At 38.8% G+C, this 20,379-nt stretch overlaps 1 protein-coding gene across 1 annotated transcript in view; it reads right to left on the reverse strand.

Moving 5' to 3' along the window:
* Brms1 (breast cancer metastasis-suppressor 1-like protein) overlaps positions 1-19,546 on the reverse strand; it is a 113,276-nt gene extending 93,730 nt beyond the window's left edge. Inside the window, exon 1 of the mRNA XM_090398704.1 lies at positions 19,075-19,546. Coding sequence (XP_090254830.1) covers positions 19,075-19,210 — 136 coding nt within the window. The 5' untranslated portion in view covers positions 19,211-19,546. The remainder of the gene's footprint in view (positions 1-19,074) is intronic.
* Between the last annotated feature and the right edge of the window lie 833 nt (positions 19,547-20,379).

The raw sequence follows: 20,379 nt of genomic DNA on the forward strand, positions 1-20,379 counted from the left end.
GCTCCACCTTTGCAATGAGTTTCCCGGTGTTGTACTACCTTACCCCAGTCCTGAAGATACCTTCAGGTGCAAACTTTGTTTGCTCACACTTGGATAAAGGATTAAACTAAATTTATTATAGTCTAACCAAGTAAAAAATAAACTTCAACATCTTTCTCTAAATCCAGAGTAATTTAATAAAAAGGTAGCACACCGTCTGGCAACTCCTATAGGTAGAGATGACCTTGCTAATGCTTCTGCCTGGCCTGGCTCCCATTGAAGAAACCTCAATAAAGGTCGAAACTAGTTTGGGGAGTGGCCCTTCCCTTAATGCATAACATTATACATATCCGCAGGGAGATGTGTTTTGCATTATGGGAGATACTGAGATAGGAGTGATGTTAGCTTGTTCCACCTTTGCAATGAGTTGCCCGGTGTTGTACTACCTTACCCCAGTCCTGAAGATACTTTCAGGTGTAAACTCTATTTGCTCGCACTTGGATAAAGAATTAAACTAAATTTATTATAGTCTAACGAAGTGAAAAATAAACTTTCAACATGGTCATTTTTTACTTTTTTTCAGAAGTAATCTATTTTTCTTTGCTTCACTTTTCATGGTTGTGGTTAAGAGAAGCAGAAATTGAAATGAATTTTTTTTAACGTGATTCTCACTCCCAAAAGGTTGGAAACCTATAGTAGATTAGTCTCATGAGTGGGTTATGGATTGTTTTTATAAATTTTTTTATACTTTTTTATTTATTTACATAGTCTAAGCACCCTGCTCTAGACACCAAACAAGGAACTTTTTCAAGCCACCTCAGGCATTCAATAAGCAGGGCAGTGATCTCACACTAGGCAATGAAATTCATTCCCCACCTTAAGACAATCACACACATCTATGCTCACAATGAGATTTGAACCTATGACCTGTTGGTTGGAGAGCAGATATGCTAACCACTTGGCCAGCCAAGCCATTAATATATATATATATATATATATATATATATATATATACAGGGTGTTCGGGATAAATTTGACAGTTTCGTAAGGAAAAAGAAAATCTTCTTTGTATCTATTAAATTTAATGAATTGACAAAAAAACATTACAGGCAGAGTTAATTACAATACTATCAACAAGATTTACTCAAAATAACCACCATTAGCATCGATCACAGCTTCAATTCTGCTTCGGAACCTCGAACAAGCTGATGCTACAGTCTCCCTGGGAACAGCCGCAAAAACTGTTTTAATTTTATCCATTAACTGGGCTTTTGTATTACTGGAAGTGCGATTGGTGTCTTTTTCAACTGCGCCCCATACAAAATAATCCATGGGGTTAAGGTCTGGGGAGTTTGGAGGCCAAACATTTGGACTGGTGAAGTCGTAGAAATTTTCAGACAACCATTTTTGACTTTTCCCAGAGGTGTGGCAAGGGGCCGAATCCTGCTGCCATACATACGGCCTACCATTGGCTACCCTTGTTATCCAGGGCTTGACTACAGTTAGCAACTCCACGAACAAAGCCCGAATTCCAATGCCAGGGTTCTTCAACACCTGTTCCTGCAGATTTGCGAGGAATTCTGCTGTACGAACGCAATCAGATCGTCTGCTAGGGATCTTTCTTCTTGCTACATCCTCGTAGTCACCATTGCAAGTCTCTAGTTCATGCCTGATTGTTTTTACTGTATTCAGGGAGCATTGGGCAGCAGTCGTAATATCCTTATTTTGATGGCGGGCACGAATCATCATGATACAAGTTATTCTCTTCCATGATTCGGGTGGGTTCCAGCTATCCATCCTTTCTGACATCTTGTATATGAATGAAGAAGGGTCCAAACTTTTAAATGAAGAGAAGTGTGTGTTAATACATGTAACTTACGGAAAAATATAATTAATTATAAATATGTCAAATTTATCCCGAACACCCTGTATATATACACACATACACACACACACATACATCTTCAAGGCCCACCTTTCCTAATTGGGTTGTGGGGGCAACAGCTGTAAGAGGAACTTCCAATGGTTACGATCCTCTGCCATCAAGCTCAGGTGTTCTTGTGGGATTCCCAAACATGTCCACCCAAGGTTTCAGATATAATCTAGCCAGCGAGTCCTTGGCCTTCCACGTGGCCTCCCACCTTCTGGCTTGGCAAAGAGGGCCTGCTGAGGGAGCCTCTCTTGTGGCATTCTGACCAGGTGCCCGTACCAATGTAACTGATCTCTCAACATGGAGAAGCAGTAGTTGAATATTGAGGGTTCCCCGAATTGCAGAGCTTCTGACTCTGTCGAGTCTTGTCAGCCCCGCAACCCCTCGAAGGAACCTCATTTCAGCCGCTTGGATTCGTGTCTGCATTCTTTCGGTCATTACCTAACTCTCATGACCATAGGTGAGGATGGGGACATAGACTGTATTGAAGACAGTCAGCTTTGCCTTCTGGCTTAACTCCCGCTTCAATACTACCAAACGGCCAAGCTCCCGCAATATTGAGCTTGCTAAGCCAATTCGAGTATCTAGCTCTACATCCCATTTTCCATCATTCGTGAATATGGACCCAAGGCATTTAAACTTCTCCACCTGCCTCATTCGGACTCCACTTACATGTAGAGTGCACTGGGATGGTTGTCTTGAGACCACAAATGTTTCAGTTTTGGCCACACTGATCTTCATTCTGGCATCTGCACAAACAGCTACAAACCTATCCAGGGTCCGCTGGAGGTCATCTGTGGAAGAGCTAAGCAGAACTAGGTCATCTGCAAAAAGCAGATGTCCAATGCCACATCTTCCAATTCTGACAAACTCACTGCCTCGGCTGTGCCTATCAATCCAGTCCATAAACATTATGAAAAGGAGGGGTGACAGAACACACCCTTGGCGGAGGCCAACGGAGACTGAAAGGTTCAGACTTTGTGCTGTTTACCCTGACACAAAACTCTGGGCATTCATACAAGGACTTGATGGCAGCTAATAGTTAGCCATCCACTCCATACTCTTGTATTACTTGTCAAAGCTTATCCCGAGGAACCCGGTCATATGCCTTCTCCAAGTCCATAAAACATGTGTAGACATTCTTGGCATATTCCCAAGATTTCTCAAAGACTTGCCTTAAAGTGAAGATTTGGTCAGTTGTGTTTTTACCAGGACGAAAGCCACATTGTTCTTCCTGGAACTTTGACTCAACTATGCTCCTGAACCTTCTTTCCAAGCATTAGCATACACTTTCCTAGGCAGGCTGAGCAGAGAGATGCCACGATAGTTACTGCAATCCTTCTGGTCTCCCTTCTTGAAGACGTATTATTATGCCTGTCTGCCATTGCTTTGGTGCTTGCCCAGATATCCAAGCAGTCTGACACACTCGAGTCAGCCAGAGAACACCATCTCGATTTAATGCTTTTAGCATTTCAGGGTGAATTTCATCATCGCCAGCAGCCTTGCCTGATTTTAACGATTTTATTGCTAAATGGACCTCTTCTGCTGTGAGACTAGTCATTGCCCCGATCTGCACCTCTTGGATGTCCACAACTGCTGGGCCACCTGGGTTAAGAAGGCTCTCAAAGTATTCCCTCCATCTGTGGAGGATATCCTTCTCGGTTGTTAAAAGTGCACCATCAGAGGCCTTAATTGCCCTTGCTGTGCACAATTTCCTCTCTCGAAGGCGGCGGATGGTCTGCCAGAATACTTTGTTTGCATTTGCATAGGATGAGTCTAATCTTTCTCCAAAGGATTCCCAAGCCTTCTGCTTTGCTGTCTTTACTGCCTCAGCAGCAGCTTTTCATGCCTCAGCATACCGCAAATGCATCTCAGGTGACCTGACCCTAAGCCATGTTAGGTAGGACTCCTTTTTTGCCCGGACAGTTTTTTGGACTTCTTGGTTCCACCAAGGTGTCCTTTTCTCACTACCTGTTGCCATGCCAAGCCACTTTCTGCCACAGCATGAGGGTGCAGAGGCAGTGACAGCTATTCTGAACAGCTTCCACTCCTCCTCAACATCTGCAGTATGCTTGGGAATCTCTTTGAACCTGGAGGAAATGTCATCTGCAAAATTCTTCTTCACAGTCTCATTTTCCAATGCCTCCCATTTCACGCAGTATAGCTGCTTAGGCCTACCAGCGTTATGGCAGCATCTGGTTTCTGAAGCCGTAGAGTGCACACAACAAGGTGGTGGTCAGTTGACAATTCTGCCCCTCTTCTCACACGAACGTCCAACACTGAGGAAAAAAGGTCTGCTGAGACTATAAAGAAGTCAATCAGAGATCTAGTGTATCCCTGTACCAGGTATACTTATGGACTTCTCGGTGCTGGAAGAAGGTATTCATTATGGACAAGCTGTTAGTACAGCAGAAGTCCAATAATTTCAACCCATTCACGTTAAGGTCAGGGGTGCCGTTCCTCCCAACCACACCCCTCCATGTCTGGTCATCTGTTCCAACATGTGCATTGAAGTCACCCATTAGCAGGACTGATTCCATGTCTGCCACCCTGTCAAAAGCAGCATCCACTTCCACTAGGAAGGCAGAGTATTCTGACTCCAGATTAGGTGCATAGGCTTGCACCACAGCCAAATCATGGTTTTTCATCTGAAACCTTAACACACATACCCGTTCCCCCAATGGGATCCACTCAGCAACACAGTCTGACAGCTGGGGGCTTGTGAGTATCCCAACACCCGCCTGAGCAGACATTGTCAGGCTCACACCAGAGTAGTAGAGCTTCCACTCCTTATCCAGGTCGACAGTTCCAAAGCCTCTCCTCTTGGTCGAAAAAAGCCCGACTAAGTCTAGCCAGTAGCACTTGGCTTCCTCGACCAGTTCCAACTCCTTCCCTGTCAGAGAGAAGATGTTCCAGTTGCCTAAAGCCATAGTCTGGTGCAGTTGTCGTTGCCATTTCCATCCTTTTCAAGAACCATTTCTTTGCGCTGCCCCTAAACACCTCCCCAAACGGGTAGCAGGCCCATTGATGGAGTCTCCTCTAGCAGAGTGCTGTCTAAGGGAGACTAACATATTTTTCGAACGGGTCCCTCTGCCTAAAACCTGAACGCGTCCGTTGGTAACCTGCGCGACGGACAATGCGGTATGAACATTTTTTGATGGCCTGATCATGTTAGTGTTTGATAATGTCCTGTTAGCACAAGACAAAATGACACAGCAAAATAGGAAAGATTCCCCTCGAATACTCTAATAGCATTTGGGGGAAGGAGCAAGAAGAGAAGAAAGAAAGAAAAAAGGGAGGAAGAGGAGGGACCAGTCTACAGATAATATAACAGATGTATATTACATGAAGTAAAGCATGGTCCAGCTCAGGTACCTCGAGCATGCCACGCCCGTACTCACTAAAGTGAGCCCCTGAGGCAACATATATATATTGTACTGCATTCTTTTGACAACACAAATACAGAATCAACATATACATCCTCTGCAAGTCATTAAATTGAATTATGATTGAATTGCCATACCATATCATTTCTTTTTTTCTTATATTTTAATTGACTTACTTTGTGTATTATTACAAAGTTGTGCTTCCCTGCTTCTTCTTGTTTCGATAATTTTTCTTATCCTGCCTAAATTTTGTAAACGTTTTTCCACTTTTTACAATTCTCTGATCCATTTTCTAATAATTTCTTTTAATCTGGATATTTCCAATGTCAGATTATCCTCAGTTATATTATCATCCCTGCTGCAACATTTCTGCTCATTGGAACAAAGGTTATCCCAGTAGTAACTACTTCAATTTGTGCTTTAGACACAGTCCTGCAGTGACAAGTTTACAGCACTATTCTTATGATTATAAAAACATTTCTATAATTATTTTACTAAACGCACCAATACAATAAACATGCTAAATAAGCTACGATAATACATTAAAGATATACCAATTAATTTAAGAAAACACTCAATAAATCAACAAAAATCATTAATCTTACATGAGCTTCATTCATAACAGCATGTTTATTACTAGATAGCCTCGAACCCAGAACAATATAAAGGAAGACTATTATTATTATTATTATTATTCAGGCCTCCAAGGAGTCAAAAGACTCATCGAGGGAGGTCCTTCACATGAAAATTTTACTTGCTTACATAAGCTTGGGTAATGGAATAAACAAGAATACAATTTTTTGGGAAGCATATTTTACTTTGTAACCAAGTGAAAAAACTTTCTACCATAGTGGTAATAGTTCTGAAGAGACTACATTTACATAATCTAGGTGTGGTTACAAGGATGAATCTCATAGAACTGGAGTACAGCTCTCATCATACATGCATAAAATTAAAATAAAACTGCAAGTAAGAAATGTAGAGGAATTTCCATACAGATTGTTTTCAAAGATTTATCTAAGTATACTAAATCTAATAAAAATTAGTAGTGAAGAACTGACTAGATTTAGTTTACATCAGGGTTACCAAGACTAGATTTCTACCTTATAGCACACAGTTAAGAAATCATGGCAGTATAATAAGGATTTCTGTTTAAATTTTATAATCTGAAAAAAAAATTGTAAGTACCAAAAAAAGAGCTGTTTAAAATATTAAACTCCGTGGTGTAAATTGAACTTTATACAGAGAGAAAGAAAAAGAGAGCTTTTTATGGAACAAATCAGCAGTTAGATATAAAGGATATAATGAAGAGGAAAATTTCATGTTAAATTACACATAAGACTACACACAACCTCCACTGTTATTTAAAATCTATATGGACTACATCATTAAGAAAAGTGGTGTTAAACCTGATATTCAAATTAGAGACATCAAGCTTAGGTCTTTACTCTGTGCAGATTACATCTCAAAAAGTCTTTAGCCAAATGAATTAACTGCTTCGGTAAGCTTGGTAAAACAGAAAACTTTATAATTGCTATTAACATTTGACCTCCATGGGGTCACAGACTCATCGAGGTACAAACTATTGCACACAATGCTCCTCCAACCGTGCCTATATACAGACGGCCTATAATTTGAAGCTACAGTCTTATCACCACCTTTATGCAGCAGAACAATTTTATCCTCCTTCCACTCCATATCCCCTCTACACTTAATTTCCTCATGATTCCACCCTGATCAGGATGGAACACCCTTATAAATTGATCACTGAATACCTCAACAATGTCCCGCAGCAGTTACCATTCTACCACTTTCATCCATTAACTTCATCTTACCATGATCATTCTTTCTTCTACTTACGACATATCTAAAAAACTCTCTGGGGTTTTTCCTTGCCTGATTTGGCAATTTCTGCTCATACTCTACTTTTGTTTTCCTTACTAACTGAGTCACTCTCCTGGCTTGTTCTTTATACTCTTCATGTGACTGATTATTACCATTATTCATCTTGTACTTCCTCCAAAGTACTTTATTTTTCCAGATTTCATGTTTAAGCTCCACATTCATCCATTTTACACTTATTTTATTCAGCCTTTTGGCCTTCGGAATACACTTGAACATTGATGCTGTTATGTATTTCTTTGTCAGTTCTCATGCAGCATCTATTTCGTTACTGCTCAACTCCTTGTTCCATGTTATAGCTTAAAGCTGTCTCCAAAGCTTGTCATAATCACCAGCCTTACAATTCCATATATATCCTTTCCACACAAAAGCCTGCATATGACTAGATACAACACAAGTGATTACTTCATGATCACTTGCACCAACTGGAGAAAAGTGTGAAACCCCCTCTAACAATTACATCGTCTGTTGAAATGATGACATCTAGAACTCTTGATCCTCACATGCCCTTCTTTACGTGCTGCCTGAGATAGTTATCTCTCAAGAACTTGAGAAATTAATTTTCCTTATTCCCAAATACTATCTCTTCATTCCAATCTATAACACCATAATTAAAATCACCCATAATAATTACCCTTCCTTTGTTCACTAATCCAAGTTATTTACACATTTCTTCATCACCACCTTCCACATTCCCAGGCCTATAGCAATATCCAACTAAATATGTCTTCCTCTCAACCTCCATTACACCACACTGCCTCATAACCATTGCCACTATTTCCCTCTTTCATGTCTACCTTATGTGGACTTAATTCCTCTGCTATCAGCAGCAGCACCTTTATAACTTTTTTTTTTTTTTTTTTTTTTTTTTTTTTTTTAATTAGGAGACATGAACAAATGTCATCAACTGCAAAACCAAGACCAGTTTGTATATCTGTAGTTGTAGTCAAGGTATTGGAGAGGTTAGTTAGAAACAGGAATGGAGCTGGACCTAGGATTCTTTATAATAGCCAGTATAGGTTTGTAGGTCTTATTTCAGCAATCATCTATTTGAATTTTATGATAAGAAGACAAATGTGTTGGATAAGGTAATTCTGGCAGATAGGTTTATATGGTGGCTATTCATAAGTATTATTTTTCAGGAAATAACGTATAATAAAATATTAATTATAAAAACTTTAATTAATACTTTCCTATATTTTGGCAACGTTACATTGCCATCATCAAGGATCACAAAAAACAATGACATATACATGCAGGCACTAACACTGGGCAAATGAGGCTGAAGACAGGCAACTAAAGTCGGATCCAGAATACTAAATGGCATCCACTAGTGAGCTGCATTGGGTAGTCTTGGCCTTTGGGCTGAAGATTAATGCTCCCCAAATCTGGGGAAGCCTCATGCACCCAAATTTGTTGAGGTTTGGAAAATTTTTCAGGACTTTGGCAGATCTTGAAACAGACTTTCATATTTGCATTTCTTGTGGTAATAGAATGGCCTACTTCCAGCACATCCAGTAGTGGGTGTCCAAAGCATGATTAGGAAGTTCTGAGTGGCTATAAGGACTACATCTGGAACCAATTGCAATCCTTGTGTTCAAAAATTCTGATACTGGCTATCCTCCCTGTTTGACCATAGTAGGACAGTTTGCAACTGCAAGGGACCTGGTAGGTCAAGGTAATGTGACTGGCCTTGGTGGAGCAGATAAGGGCTACTGATTTTCAATAATGTGGCATCCCTTATCATCATTGGTTTGCCCACTTTTCCAGCCTATTCAAATCCTCTTGAAGAGCCAAAATATCAGCACTATTGCTAATAACCCTCTCAAATCATCTGCAAACAGTGAACATTTCCCTGTAGTTCTGTACAGTTCAATACAGTAAGGCACTGACCCTTGTGGAACCCCACTTGTAATCTTCCTACTCTCTGATACTATAACAGGAGTGCCCATTAACAAATCCATGTTGGCCTGTATAAATAATACTGCCCTCATCTGCACAATTCTGTATAGAAGTATCTATAAAAGAAATACAAAATAGGCCTCTATGAGGGGATTCTGGAAAGTTCTGATAAGCACCAAGAACAAAAATGATATTAAAGAAGCTGATATGAAAGTTATGAAATATATGAAGCTCAGACCAGAAAAGTATTAAAATTGGAATATGAATAGAAATTGGCCATGCAAGCTAAAGGCAATCCAAAAGAATTTTATCATTATCCTGTAAGCAAAAGAAAGAATGCATGTGAAAGAATAACTTTATTCAATGAAGATGGTACTCTAGTGTCAGAAGCTAATGAGATTGTTCAATTAATAAGTACTCGCTTTACTAAGATATATCAATCAGGTGTATGTAACATAGTCAACAGTCATACTGCTACATTGGATGAAGAGTTAGAGGTTCATAAAAATGAGGTTGAAGAGCTGTTGCATAACCTAGATACAAATTTGTCAACAGGGACAGATGGAATATCAGCCGATTTGCTAAAGGAATGTTTGGCTGAAATGACTAAGCCTTTCACATGTTCGCAAAACTCAAGTCTCAGTTCAGGAATGATACCACAGGAATGGAAGGAATGTAGGATAATTCCATTGTACAAGGGTGGTGCAAAAACTGATGTGTCTAATTACCGACCTATCAGTATCTCTGGTGTGGTAGTGAAGAAGAGAAGTTGGTAAGAACTCGCATACAGAAATGGGTAGACAAAAAGGTATACTCTGCAAGGAGTAGCATGGGCTTACAAAAGGAAGGGCATGTTTTAGCAATTTGCTCATATCTCATAACAATGTTATGGCCAAGCTGGATAAAGGAAATGGATACACTATGATAATGGTGGATTTTTCTAAGGTGTATGATAGGATACCACATGAAAGACCATTGCATAAACTGGAAAATATGAGATTGGAATATAAACTCTTGACTTGGGTCAGGGGATATACAGTGGGTGTGAATCTGCCAGATTTAAGGTGACCAGTAGTGTGCCTCAGGATTTAGTCCTTGGGCCATTATTGTTCAACCTGTACATTAATGACATTAGTCAGGAATTAACTTCAGATGGGCAACTGTTTGCCGATGATGCAAAGATAGGCAGGACACTCAGGGATGCTATTGATATTTAGCACTTACAAAATTATTTGAATAGGCAGGAAATTTGGGCAAACGAAAATGAATGGCTGTCGGTATAATGTTTTTGGAGACTGAGTGAGCAGTTCAATCTCCACCGGTAGCCAATCAGAAATAGTTGGCCCATGTCTATCACTAATTATAGCAGCCACCGATGAAGAGGCTGGCAAACAAGTGCTGCCATCTCTTGGTACCTAACCCTAACAAGATATGGTACTGTCTGAAATAATGTGGGTACTAAGGTCGATTTTCTCGAGTTTACGGGATAAAAAACCCGAGTTTCCGGGATGAAAAACCCGCTTGCCCGTGCCAGAGATCGACTAACTCGGGAATCAGTTGAAGAAAGGCTTCGAAGAAGTTCCTCCAGTCAGCGACTAGACTTGAAAAGTTATGCACTTTGGTATGATGAGATTTCCAGTAATTCCAGTGCTGCTAAAATGATATTGGCATATCATTTTAGCAGCATTATGTTACAAGAAACTGAGTTGGCAAGGGATCCTGGTGTATTATTGGTGGATAAGAATTTGAAGTTCAAAGGTCACATTGTAAAAGTTACAAATATAACTCAGGGGATAATTGCGATGTTAAAGTAAACCTTGACATCAAAGAATAAGGAAGTTATTTTGCCTCTTTATAAGGCTTTGATAAGACCACACTTGGGTTACTGTGTGCAGATTTGGTCTCCAGAATTCCAAGGGATTAAAGAAGCTGTGGAAAGGGTGCAAAGAAGAGTTACAAAGATTATATCCAGATTATGGGATTTAGATTATGAGGACAGATTGTGCGTTATGTGGATTACAGACTCTGGTTAACAGGAGAAGGAGGGTCGATATGATAGAGGTTTATAAACTTTTGAACGGGTGTTATAAGATATCATCCAATGACATTTTTCGTTACATGAAAGGTGGGGAGAGAACATAAGCACATCCATGGAAATTAATTTGTAGTCAAGAAAGGGATAAGGCTTTTCTCTCCCAGTGAATGAATGGAATAGTTTGCCTTTAGGGATAGTGAGTGCATCTAGTGTGAATGAATTTGAGAGAAGGTATAACAGCTGGTTGATTTATAGCCTCCTTTGATGAGTCCTTAACTCCTAGTGGTCTCAGATAATAATATAACCACAAGAAAGAACATAAGTTACCTTCATAACTCTGCTACCAGTAAATTCTTTCTTGTGGTTATATATCAGTTGCTTTAATATCATTTTTGTTCTAGGTGTTTATCAGAACTTTCCAGACCCCTCCCCCCTCATAGTGTGATATCTCCATTCTACTGCCACCCTTATGCAATGGTGCTATCTTATCCTCCTTACCACTCTTCAGAAACTTGTCTGAAGGTATCAATTTAAAGGATTCAGAGTTCCATAGCACATACCTTTAAAATACGTGGTGAAATTCCATCGAGGCCCCATGCCTTATTCACATTTAGTGTACTTCAGTATTCAGAATATAAGCTCTTCCTTCACTTCGAACACCTCATCACTCATTATCCTTCTAGGAATAAAGCTTGCTGTACCAGGATAGAACACTAATAAAGTGATCATTAAATAGCTCAACTATGTCATCTGCTGTGATCACTCAATGATTCCCATATCCATCCAATATCATTTTTTCTCCTACTTGTCACATAGTAAAAAAAACTCCTTGGGATTCTCCTTGGATTGTGGCACCAGTCTCCTCTCATTCTGCAATTCCCCTTTTATTTCTCATGTCATTCATTTGACTTCAAATTGCTTTATCTTCTTCACTTGAGGTATACAACCTGCCACTGTTGTCAACAATTTTTTCATAAATATCTCCCACGCACTAACAAACCCTCTTCATTATCTTTCATCCATTGTACTGCTGCATGCTGGTTTCTATGATAATCACTTGCCTTATAATTCCACAAATTCTTTGTTTTGATACCTCCAAGTCAGGACTGGACTTGAAGGTATCAAAAGTCATCAGCAAAGACAAGTATGACATCTCAATCACAATCAGATCCTCTGATGCTATGACCCAATCCAGAACTCTCGATCCTCATGCTCCCTCCACGACATGCAACTGTCTTTCATGAAATCCAAAAATTCAGATCCCTAATTACTGCATGCTGTCTCCTCTGCCCAGTTGATATCATTATAGTTGAAGCTCTCCCATAAACATCCATCTCACACACCATATATTCTCAAAGCCATTAGTGTTATCTCCACTGTGATTCTCCAGCATGAGAGGGCACAATTATCTCTTATGAGATGGTGGTGGAAGAGTAACACTCCACACCACCACCTCATTTACTCTCTATATCCTGCCAAAATATGCTATAGCCTTTTATTTCTATTTCTGTTAAACTGTGGGGAGAGATTAAGTCAATCAATGGACATTCAATAGAATATTCTTGGACTTTGCAAAGGTAATTGATAGATTATGTGATGAAAGGCTGGTGTACAAGCTGCACAGGACAGGAATAGATAACAGGTTTGGTTAGATGGATTGAATATTAGCTCTCTGAATGATAGCAGCAAGCAACGTATGATGGAGTGTTGTCTCAAAAAAGGAAGGTAACCAGTGGTGTAAAAAGAATGTAACTGGTGATGTTACTCTGTTTTGGGGCATCTACTGTTTAACTTAGTTGTTAATGATATGAATATGGGATGACTACAGATCTTTAGTTGTTTGCTAATGATGCAAAGTTGAGAAAAATTATAAGGTAAGGAGTATTGCTGATGTTAATTTCTTCAGAGATTTTTAGCTGGGACAAATGAGTAGGGATTGTAGTTTGAATAGGTGCAAGGTGTTGCACTTTGGAGTGCAGAGATATAAGACTGTATACTGCACTGTTGGAAATGTGCTTAAGGAAAGTGGATGCGATTGAAGATTGAGTGTGTGAGTGTTTGCAAGGGGAATAACTGTGCAAAGTGTACTAATTTTCAGTGCATTTCTTATTGCATTGCAATAAGAAGTGCATCTGATGTGTATGTCAAAAATAATTTTTTTTTTATCAATAACTGCAGATGTCATTACTCATAGTCAATAACAGAATTGCTGTATAGTGTCTGTTACTTCTTAAATCTAAAAATACAGATGATTTATGTGTGAATTTTCTGTAAATGGAGACTGGCAGGGATCCATCAGACTGGCATGTAATCAGTGGCTAGGAAGAGAAGACTGTTGTTTTTAGGATCCATTTCTAAAGTGAAGTGGATCCTAAGATGTTGACTGTTTAAATTTAAGAAAATGTTGAGCATATCCAAGTCATATGGAGAACACATCATCTACATAGCCAAACAGTAGACAGTGTTTAAGGTTTTCTTTTCAAAGGTCTCCATGAAATAGTTGGCCAAGGGCAGAGAAAGTGGTGAATCCATAGCTGCCCCCCCCCCCATCTGTCTGTAGAATTTACATTGCCAAACCAAATTTCTTTTTTATGTTGAGCCCATACACGAGAGGTTGGTTGATCAACCTATAGTACATTAGCATCGTATATATGGGCAGTGGGTTGGGAAAGGAGGAACTTGTTTACATTTGATTTGAAAGACTGTATATTGTATTCCTTGGGAAACACAACAGGAGGAAGACTGTTCCACAATACAGCAGTTGCAGGAATGAAGGAAAAGAAACTTGTTCTGTTTGTTTTAAGGTGCACTGTGAAAGGATGTTGAGCAGCAGCTGCACATGTTCCAATGAACTTAGTACTAACTGGGGAAATTACTGATGTTATTTCAGATGAGCATTTCCCATGGAAATATTTGTAAAATATTGCAGAAACCAAACGTCTGTGCAAAAAGTGGAGGGAGTAAGTTGGTAAGAGATGGGTCATTAATAAGTCTAATTGCTCTCCTCTGTATTGAGTCAAGCATTTTGAGGAAGCTTTTAGAGGTCCCTCCATATGTGAGAGCAGCATTCAATAGCTGAGTGGATTTGTGATTTGTATAATGTTAACAGCTGTTCAGGAGTGAAGTAATGTCTTGAGTGAAAGAGAAATCCTAGTTTTTTTTGAAGCTGAGGATGCAATGGTTGTGATGTATTTATGCCAGGAGAGGTTTGATGTCAGGGTAATTCCAAGAAGAGAAATCTCAAATTGTCTGGAAATTTGGGTATCGTCAAAAAGAATACTGGGAAAAAAAATTTTTTTTTTTAAGAAATAGGACAGAACTGGGTTTTATTAGCATTTAAATTGAGGTTATCTGAACCCCATTGGAAGATTGGTTGGAGAACAGAATTGAGGGCAGTGGTGGTTTATGTTCTGCAAGTTGAGGTGAGCTGTGTAGAGTAAGGTTTATCAAATGAAAGGGAGGAGTGCAATGTGCTGTCGTCTGCAAAACTCTGCATTAAGTTGGAGGTCAACTGAAATAGGTCACTGATATATAGCAGGAAGAGGGTTGGTGAGAGGACAAAACCTTGTGAAGTCCCAGCATTAGCAGAACGGTGAGAGGATAAGGAACCATCCACCATCACACACGGTGTGCATCCAGACAGAAAGCTGGCAATCCAACTACAGAAGTCTTGAAACAGACTAAATGATGGTAGTTTGCTTAGTAAGCCTTTGTGCCAGACCCGGTCAAAAGCTTTGGAGATATCAAGTGCAACTACTTGAGATTTGCCAAACTTCTCCATGGCATTTGTCCAGAGATGGGTGACATATGCGAGCAGATCTCCTGTTGATTGGCAGCAACAGAATTCATACCTGTGGTCGTTTATTAGGTGGGTGCCTTCAAGGTAGTATAGGAGTTGGGAATTGATGAACTTTTTCCATTACTTTAGACAAGACTGAGGTAGGCGAGATAGAGCAGTAGTTGGGCAGCAGTAACTTCTCACCCTTCTTGAGAATGGGTTGAATATAGGCCAGTTTCCATATTGCAGGATAGATACCAGTGGAGTAAGAGAGTATGTGTGTGTGTGTGTGTGTGTGTATATATATATAGGTGACACAGGATAGTAGTCAGTTCTGGTGCACAAACTTTAAGGATAATTGGTGAAATGCCATCAGTTACAGGAGAACTTTTTTATGCAATTTGGACAGCATTTTTCTGATCTCTTCCTGGCAAAAGGGTATAGGGGACATTGTATGTTGGGCATCTGGAATGGTTAGGGGGCATTTACCATTGTCTGTTATTCATGCATTGGAAGCAAAATTGTAAAGCCAGAAGACTGTTTTTTTTTCTGTGGATGATGATGCAATAGAGCTATCTGGGTATTATGATAGGGGTGGGAATAGTGTTGGGCAGAAGTTACGGCCAATTGCTTTGGTGAGAGAGACCAAAAGGCTCGGCTGCAGTTTGGACAGGCTGCTAGTTTCCTGCTTTTTTGCTCTTTCGAACTCTGTTTTAGAAACATTGTTTTTTTTTGCATCTATTTGAGGGCTTCAGTATACACTCTAAAGGAGGATGGGGTTCTTAATTTGAGCCAGTTACAGTATGTTTGGTTTTTCATTTGTACAACCTTGGCACATCTTTGAGAGAACTAGGGTTTAGTTAGGGAATGGCAGTTCTGAGTAGTGTGGGGAATATATGTTTCCATGCCAGTGAGGATCACTTTGGTACTAAGTTCAGTGCATATGTTTGCATTGGATGGCCTGAAGCAATAATCCATCCATGGGAATGTGGCATAGAAGTCACGAAGACTGTCCCACTTGGCACTGTTATAATGCCAAACTACTCTTTTATGGAAGTGGCTGTTTAAGTGTTGTTGCATGGGGGGAGGAGATGAGCACTAGATTGTGGTTAGAATTACCTAGGGGCCCACTACTTTCACTGTGTATTTGGAAGGGTCATTGGTGAGGAAGAGATCTAGGGTGTTTGGGGAGTCGTTCGGGTTATCTGGTATTCTGGTTGGTATATGAACAAGTTGTAAAGTCATTAGTGATGGCAATGTTTCAGTATATCTGCCTGCAAGATCTGTACAACTGAAGGAGGAAAGCCAAGCTGGTGAAATAGTCAGAATTCATGGTGAACTAAAAAAAAAGGGGAGGGCAGAGATATCAGGAGGAAATATAGCTTGGATAAGGTCTAAAGTGTCTCTTTAAGTGGGACATTAGTGAATAGACAGGAGACATCAAAACAAAGTTAACCATTATGTCAATGTGTTGGAGTGTATGGTTTTCTTTAAAGTGGAGTGAGATTTTTATGAGTGAAGGAATGTTACCACAGTATCTTGCAAGGGCATTTTGGCTAATTTGTATGCGGGTGAAACAGTGCTGTCCACAATGAGAGTGCAATGGCACATTATACTTGTGATTTTTGGTAGCCAATATACCTGGAAAGGGGGGAAGGTGTCTAGAGTTATGGGGTTTTAGTTTATTAGTCATCTCCACAAGTCATTCACCAATAAATGTATATAATTTGTATGTGGATGTCGGTGAATGTATCTACCATAGTGGTAGATCATTCACTAAAAGTAAATGAACCCCACAACAATATAGGATTATAAAATCCCTATATAACAGGGCAAAATTCAGCTCTGATAACAGGGCACTAACTGAACTTGACCACATTCTCAACACTTTCTTAGCCAATGCCTACTAATCCAAAAAATATTAAAACCCCAAAATTCCAACTGCCTTCTCCAGAACAGAAACTACACAAAATATCACCGTTCTATATTTTTGGGGCACATCAACAAAATTAACAGAAATCCTAAAGAAATACATCCCTACAAACCACATAAAAAATTGACATTCCTTATCAGCTCTATCAAAGAACACCCATGCCAGTTGTTTACCAGGTTCCTTGCAGTTGCAAACCATCCTACTACAATCAAACAGACAGGACAGCCAATAACAGAATTTCTGAACACAAGTACTACATCTGTTTCCACCATTATAGCTGCTAAGAACTTGCTCGTCATGCTTTGGACACCCACTACAAGCAACTTTGGAAAAAGACCACTCTACTCCACTGCAGCAAATACAAATATGAAAGGATATTCATGAATCTGCCTCAGCTCTGAGAAACTTTCCAAACATCAACAAATTTGGATGTCTTTCCTCAACCTCATTTACCCAGTGTTCGTGTCTGAATGCATATATCATTGTTTTGTGATCCCTGATGATTTGACTTTGTCGAAATAATGGAAGTATTAATTATAAAGTTATTAATATTCCATATACATTGTAATTCCCTCACAAATAACAGTTATGAATTGTTATGTATAAGTCTTTCTACAGAAGTACTTCACATACAAGATAAGTACACTGGGAGTTGCATAAAGTCTTGAGGACAAGGGAATAAGAGGGTTTTTTTTTTTTTTTTTTTTTTTTTTGTAGAGACTGTTAGAAGGGCAGTACACATTTTTGAAATTGGCATGGAATTGGTATAACGACCATAGCATTGTTAAATGAATTTTATGCAACAAGGTCTAATTGGTTTTGTTGTCTTGAAATGGATGAAATTTGAAAAAAACAGTTTAATGTTTAAAATAACACTAATATAGAATGGTAAGATCAGAAAACATACGTAATCAGGCCCGGCTGGTGGCGTGTACGCAGTGTGCGATATACATAGACACCTAAAAGATGTCAAAAAATATGAGATAAGAGTTAAACGAACAACGAATGGTACAGAGTGGTACATATACTTATGAATGTACGTCGTCTTCCATTCAGGCCCCTAAAGATCTTCCTGGAAACGAACAAATAAATTCTGAAATTGTATCCTGGACCCGATTATATGACTGTAATTTTTTATTAAAATTTATGAAAATATACCTAAAATAGTTCTTTAGTTTTTTGATGTATCATAAATCAACTTATGATTAATTGTTGAGTTCCATGTAAAAAAAAATTGTATAAGCAGGACTAATCCATAGGTAACATTATACTGCAAGGCAGTTTTCATTTGTTTTTCATTTCCTGTTCGTTTTATTCACACTTTATTCAAAAAAAAACTTTTTTGGAAAGGCACCGAACATTAATCGCACACACAAGAAAAATACTAGGCGCCAGCGCTGTCTGTAATATTTATGAAAATTAGCATAGCAACAATACCGAACATACAAATGAATGTCTCTTCTGCATAGTTTCCTTGTTTTTAAATAAGTCTGTCACAGCAGTGCACAAAGCTTGCTTTTTTTCTCACTCTCACAAGGGTCTCACAGAACAAGATGTATAGTGTAAAAAAAAAAAGATGTAGTACAATGTAAACCTTAAGTATTTAGGGTCGTTCCACAGTTTGACTGCAATCAATAACAGCTGCTGTCCTTGTGACAACAATCCTAAGTATTCACTCTGAATGATTTGTTTATAACATGGCATTCCCTAATTTGCAACATTTACTGCTATATCCTTTCCTAATAATGTTCAACAACTTTTCACTGGTGGTGAATCCTTTTTTTTTCTTCTTTTCTTTCTCCTGAAAAGTTCTGAACCTTTCTTGACAGAGAATATTACATGTTTACATCTCTTACTGATGGATTCAAATTTCATCAACAACTACAACAGATGTCAAGAAAATATTTTCTTCCTTGCAACAATAGTTCAAAAGGTAGCATTTAAGATGTGTAACTTTTGCCTATGCTTATTTGCGAGTTGTTTCGGAACTCATCTTAAGCAAAATTTATGAGTCTGAATCATCACTGCATGAAGTTTTTCTCTGGTGCATTATGGCCAGTAGAGTGGCCATATTCAGCTGGTAGTTTAGCAAAACAGATGATTAGCAAATACCTCACTTAAATAATAATGCAGTTTTATGTTTATGGCATACAGATGCAACGTAAACATATTTAATAATCTTTAATTACTTATAAATTTTTTAAACTAGCACACAAACTGGCAATTTACCTGAGCTATCAACGTCATCTGAACCAGATCCATCCGAAGAATCTGAATCCTCATTGCTCGATTTCTCACTATCTGGAGTATCCTGATCAACTTCTTCACCATCACTTTCATTCGTTTCATCTTTAATAACGGGCATTTTCACAATGCTAATTCCACTTGGTCTCTAAACGTATGCAATAACTAAATTAAATATATAGCATTTGCAAGTTTGCTAATTTAGCACTTTCTTCATCCACATGAGAGAATATTTAAGTCTGTAATTTAAGATTAAGATATTAAGAACAAATATATGTGAATGCCTGGACTCCATCTGTTGAAAACGAGGGGTGTAAAGGAAAAGTATATATTTATATGCAAAGCATGTAAATACTATTACCGATATAATGAATAAATGTACTAAATTTTAATAATACGTTTTGGAATGAAAGGACGAAAACACATCACCACATTCAAAATAAACACAACCACAGACACCGAGTAGTGAAACTCCTCAAAAGAGGACACTGAATAGAGGGCGCCCCGTTATTAATCATATACATAACATAACGGATGAAAACGAAAAAAAAAAATAGGTTGAATACAGAGTTAAATAGCTAAGTTCATTAAGTAAAGGGGATAAAATTATCAACCTCGCCAGAAAAAATAGCAGTGTGGCTTTTCAGCTAAGTTCATTATTTAAGTTAAGGGATATTATATCCCATATTGTTTCATAGCCGAATAAGAAACTCAGAGAGTTTCATGCCGAATATAGAAACTATATAAAGTTCGGCGAGTCCAAGCGTAAGCAAATACCTGGATAGTGCAACACATAACCCATTTGGTAGTGCACTGAGCCAACTCACTAAGGGGAGAAAGCTCCGATCACTATTCTTGGTATTTGCCCATCATGTGAAACCCAGCTCCTACGAGCTGTATTACTGTTCTACATTATGAGAGAAGGTCACTACCCAGACCGGTTTCAACCTTTGAGGTCTCATCTTATTCGGCTATGAAACAATATGGGATGTAATATCCCTTAACGTAAATAAGTTCACGTCGACGAATTGAAGCCTTTGGCTCTTCATATAATTAGTAAGTTCATTATTATTATTACGTGATACCTGCATAGCTTGGCTCTAAAATGACCAGATGTATGCATTTGGATTCGGAATAGATTCGGTTTCGTTACATTCTTTATTCTCGTTAAATTACATAATGATCTTAGCCTGAAGGCTACTGTCTCCTGCCGAATGCAGATTCTGTGCACTGCTAATCTGTTAATCAATTTTATTTTAATTTTATAAAAATAAAATAAAAATAAATGTA

This window comes from Typopeltis vanoorti, chromosome 10 (assembly GCF_054136105.1).
Source record: "Typopeltis vanoorti isolate ZY-2024b chromosome 10, IOZ_Tvanoo_1.0, whole genome shotgun sequence".
Lineage (NCBI taxonomy): Eukaryota > Metazoa > Arthropoda > Arachnida > Uropygi > Thelyphonidae > Typopeltis > Typopeltis vanoorti.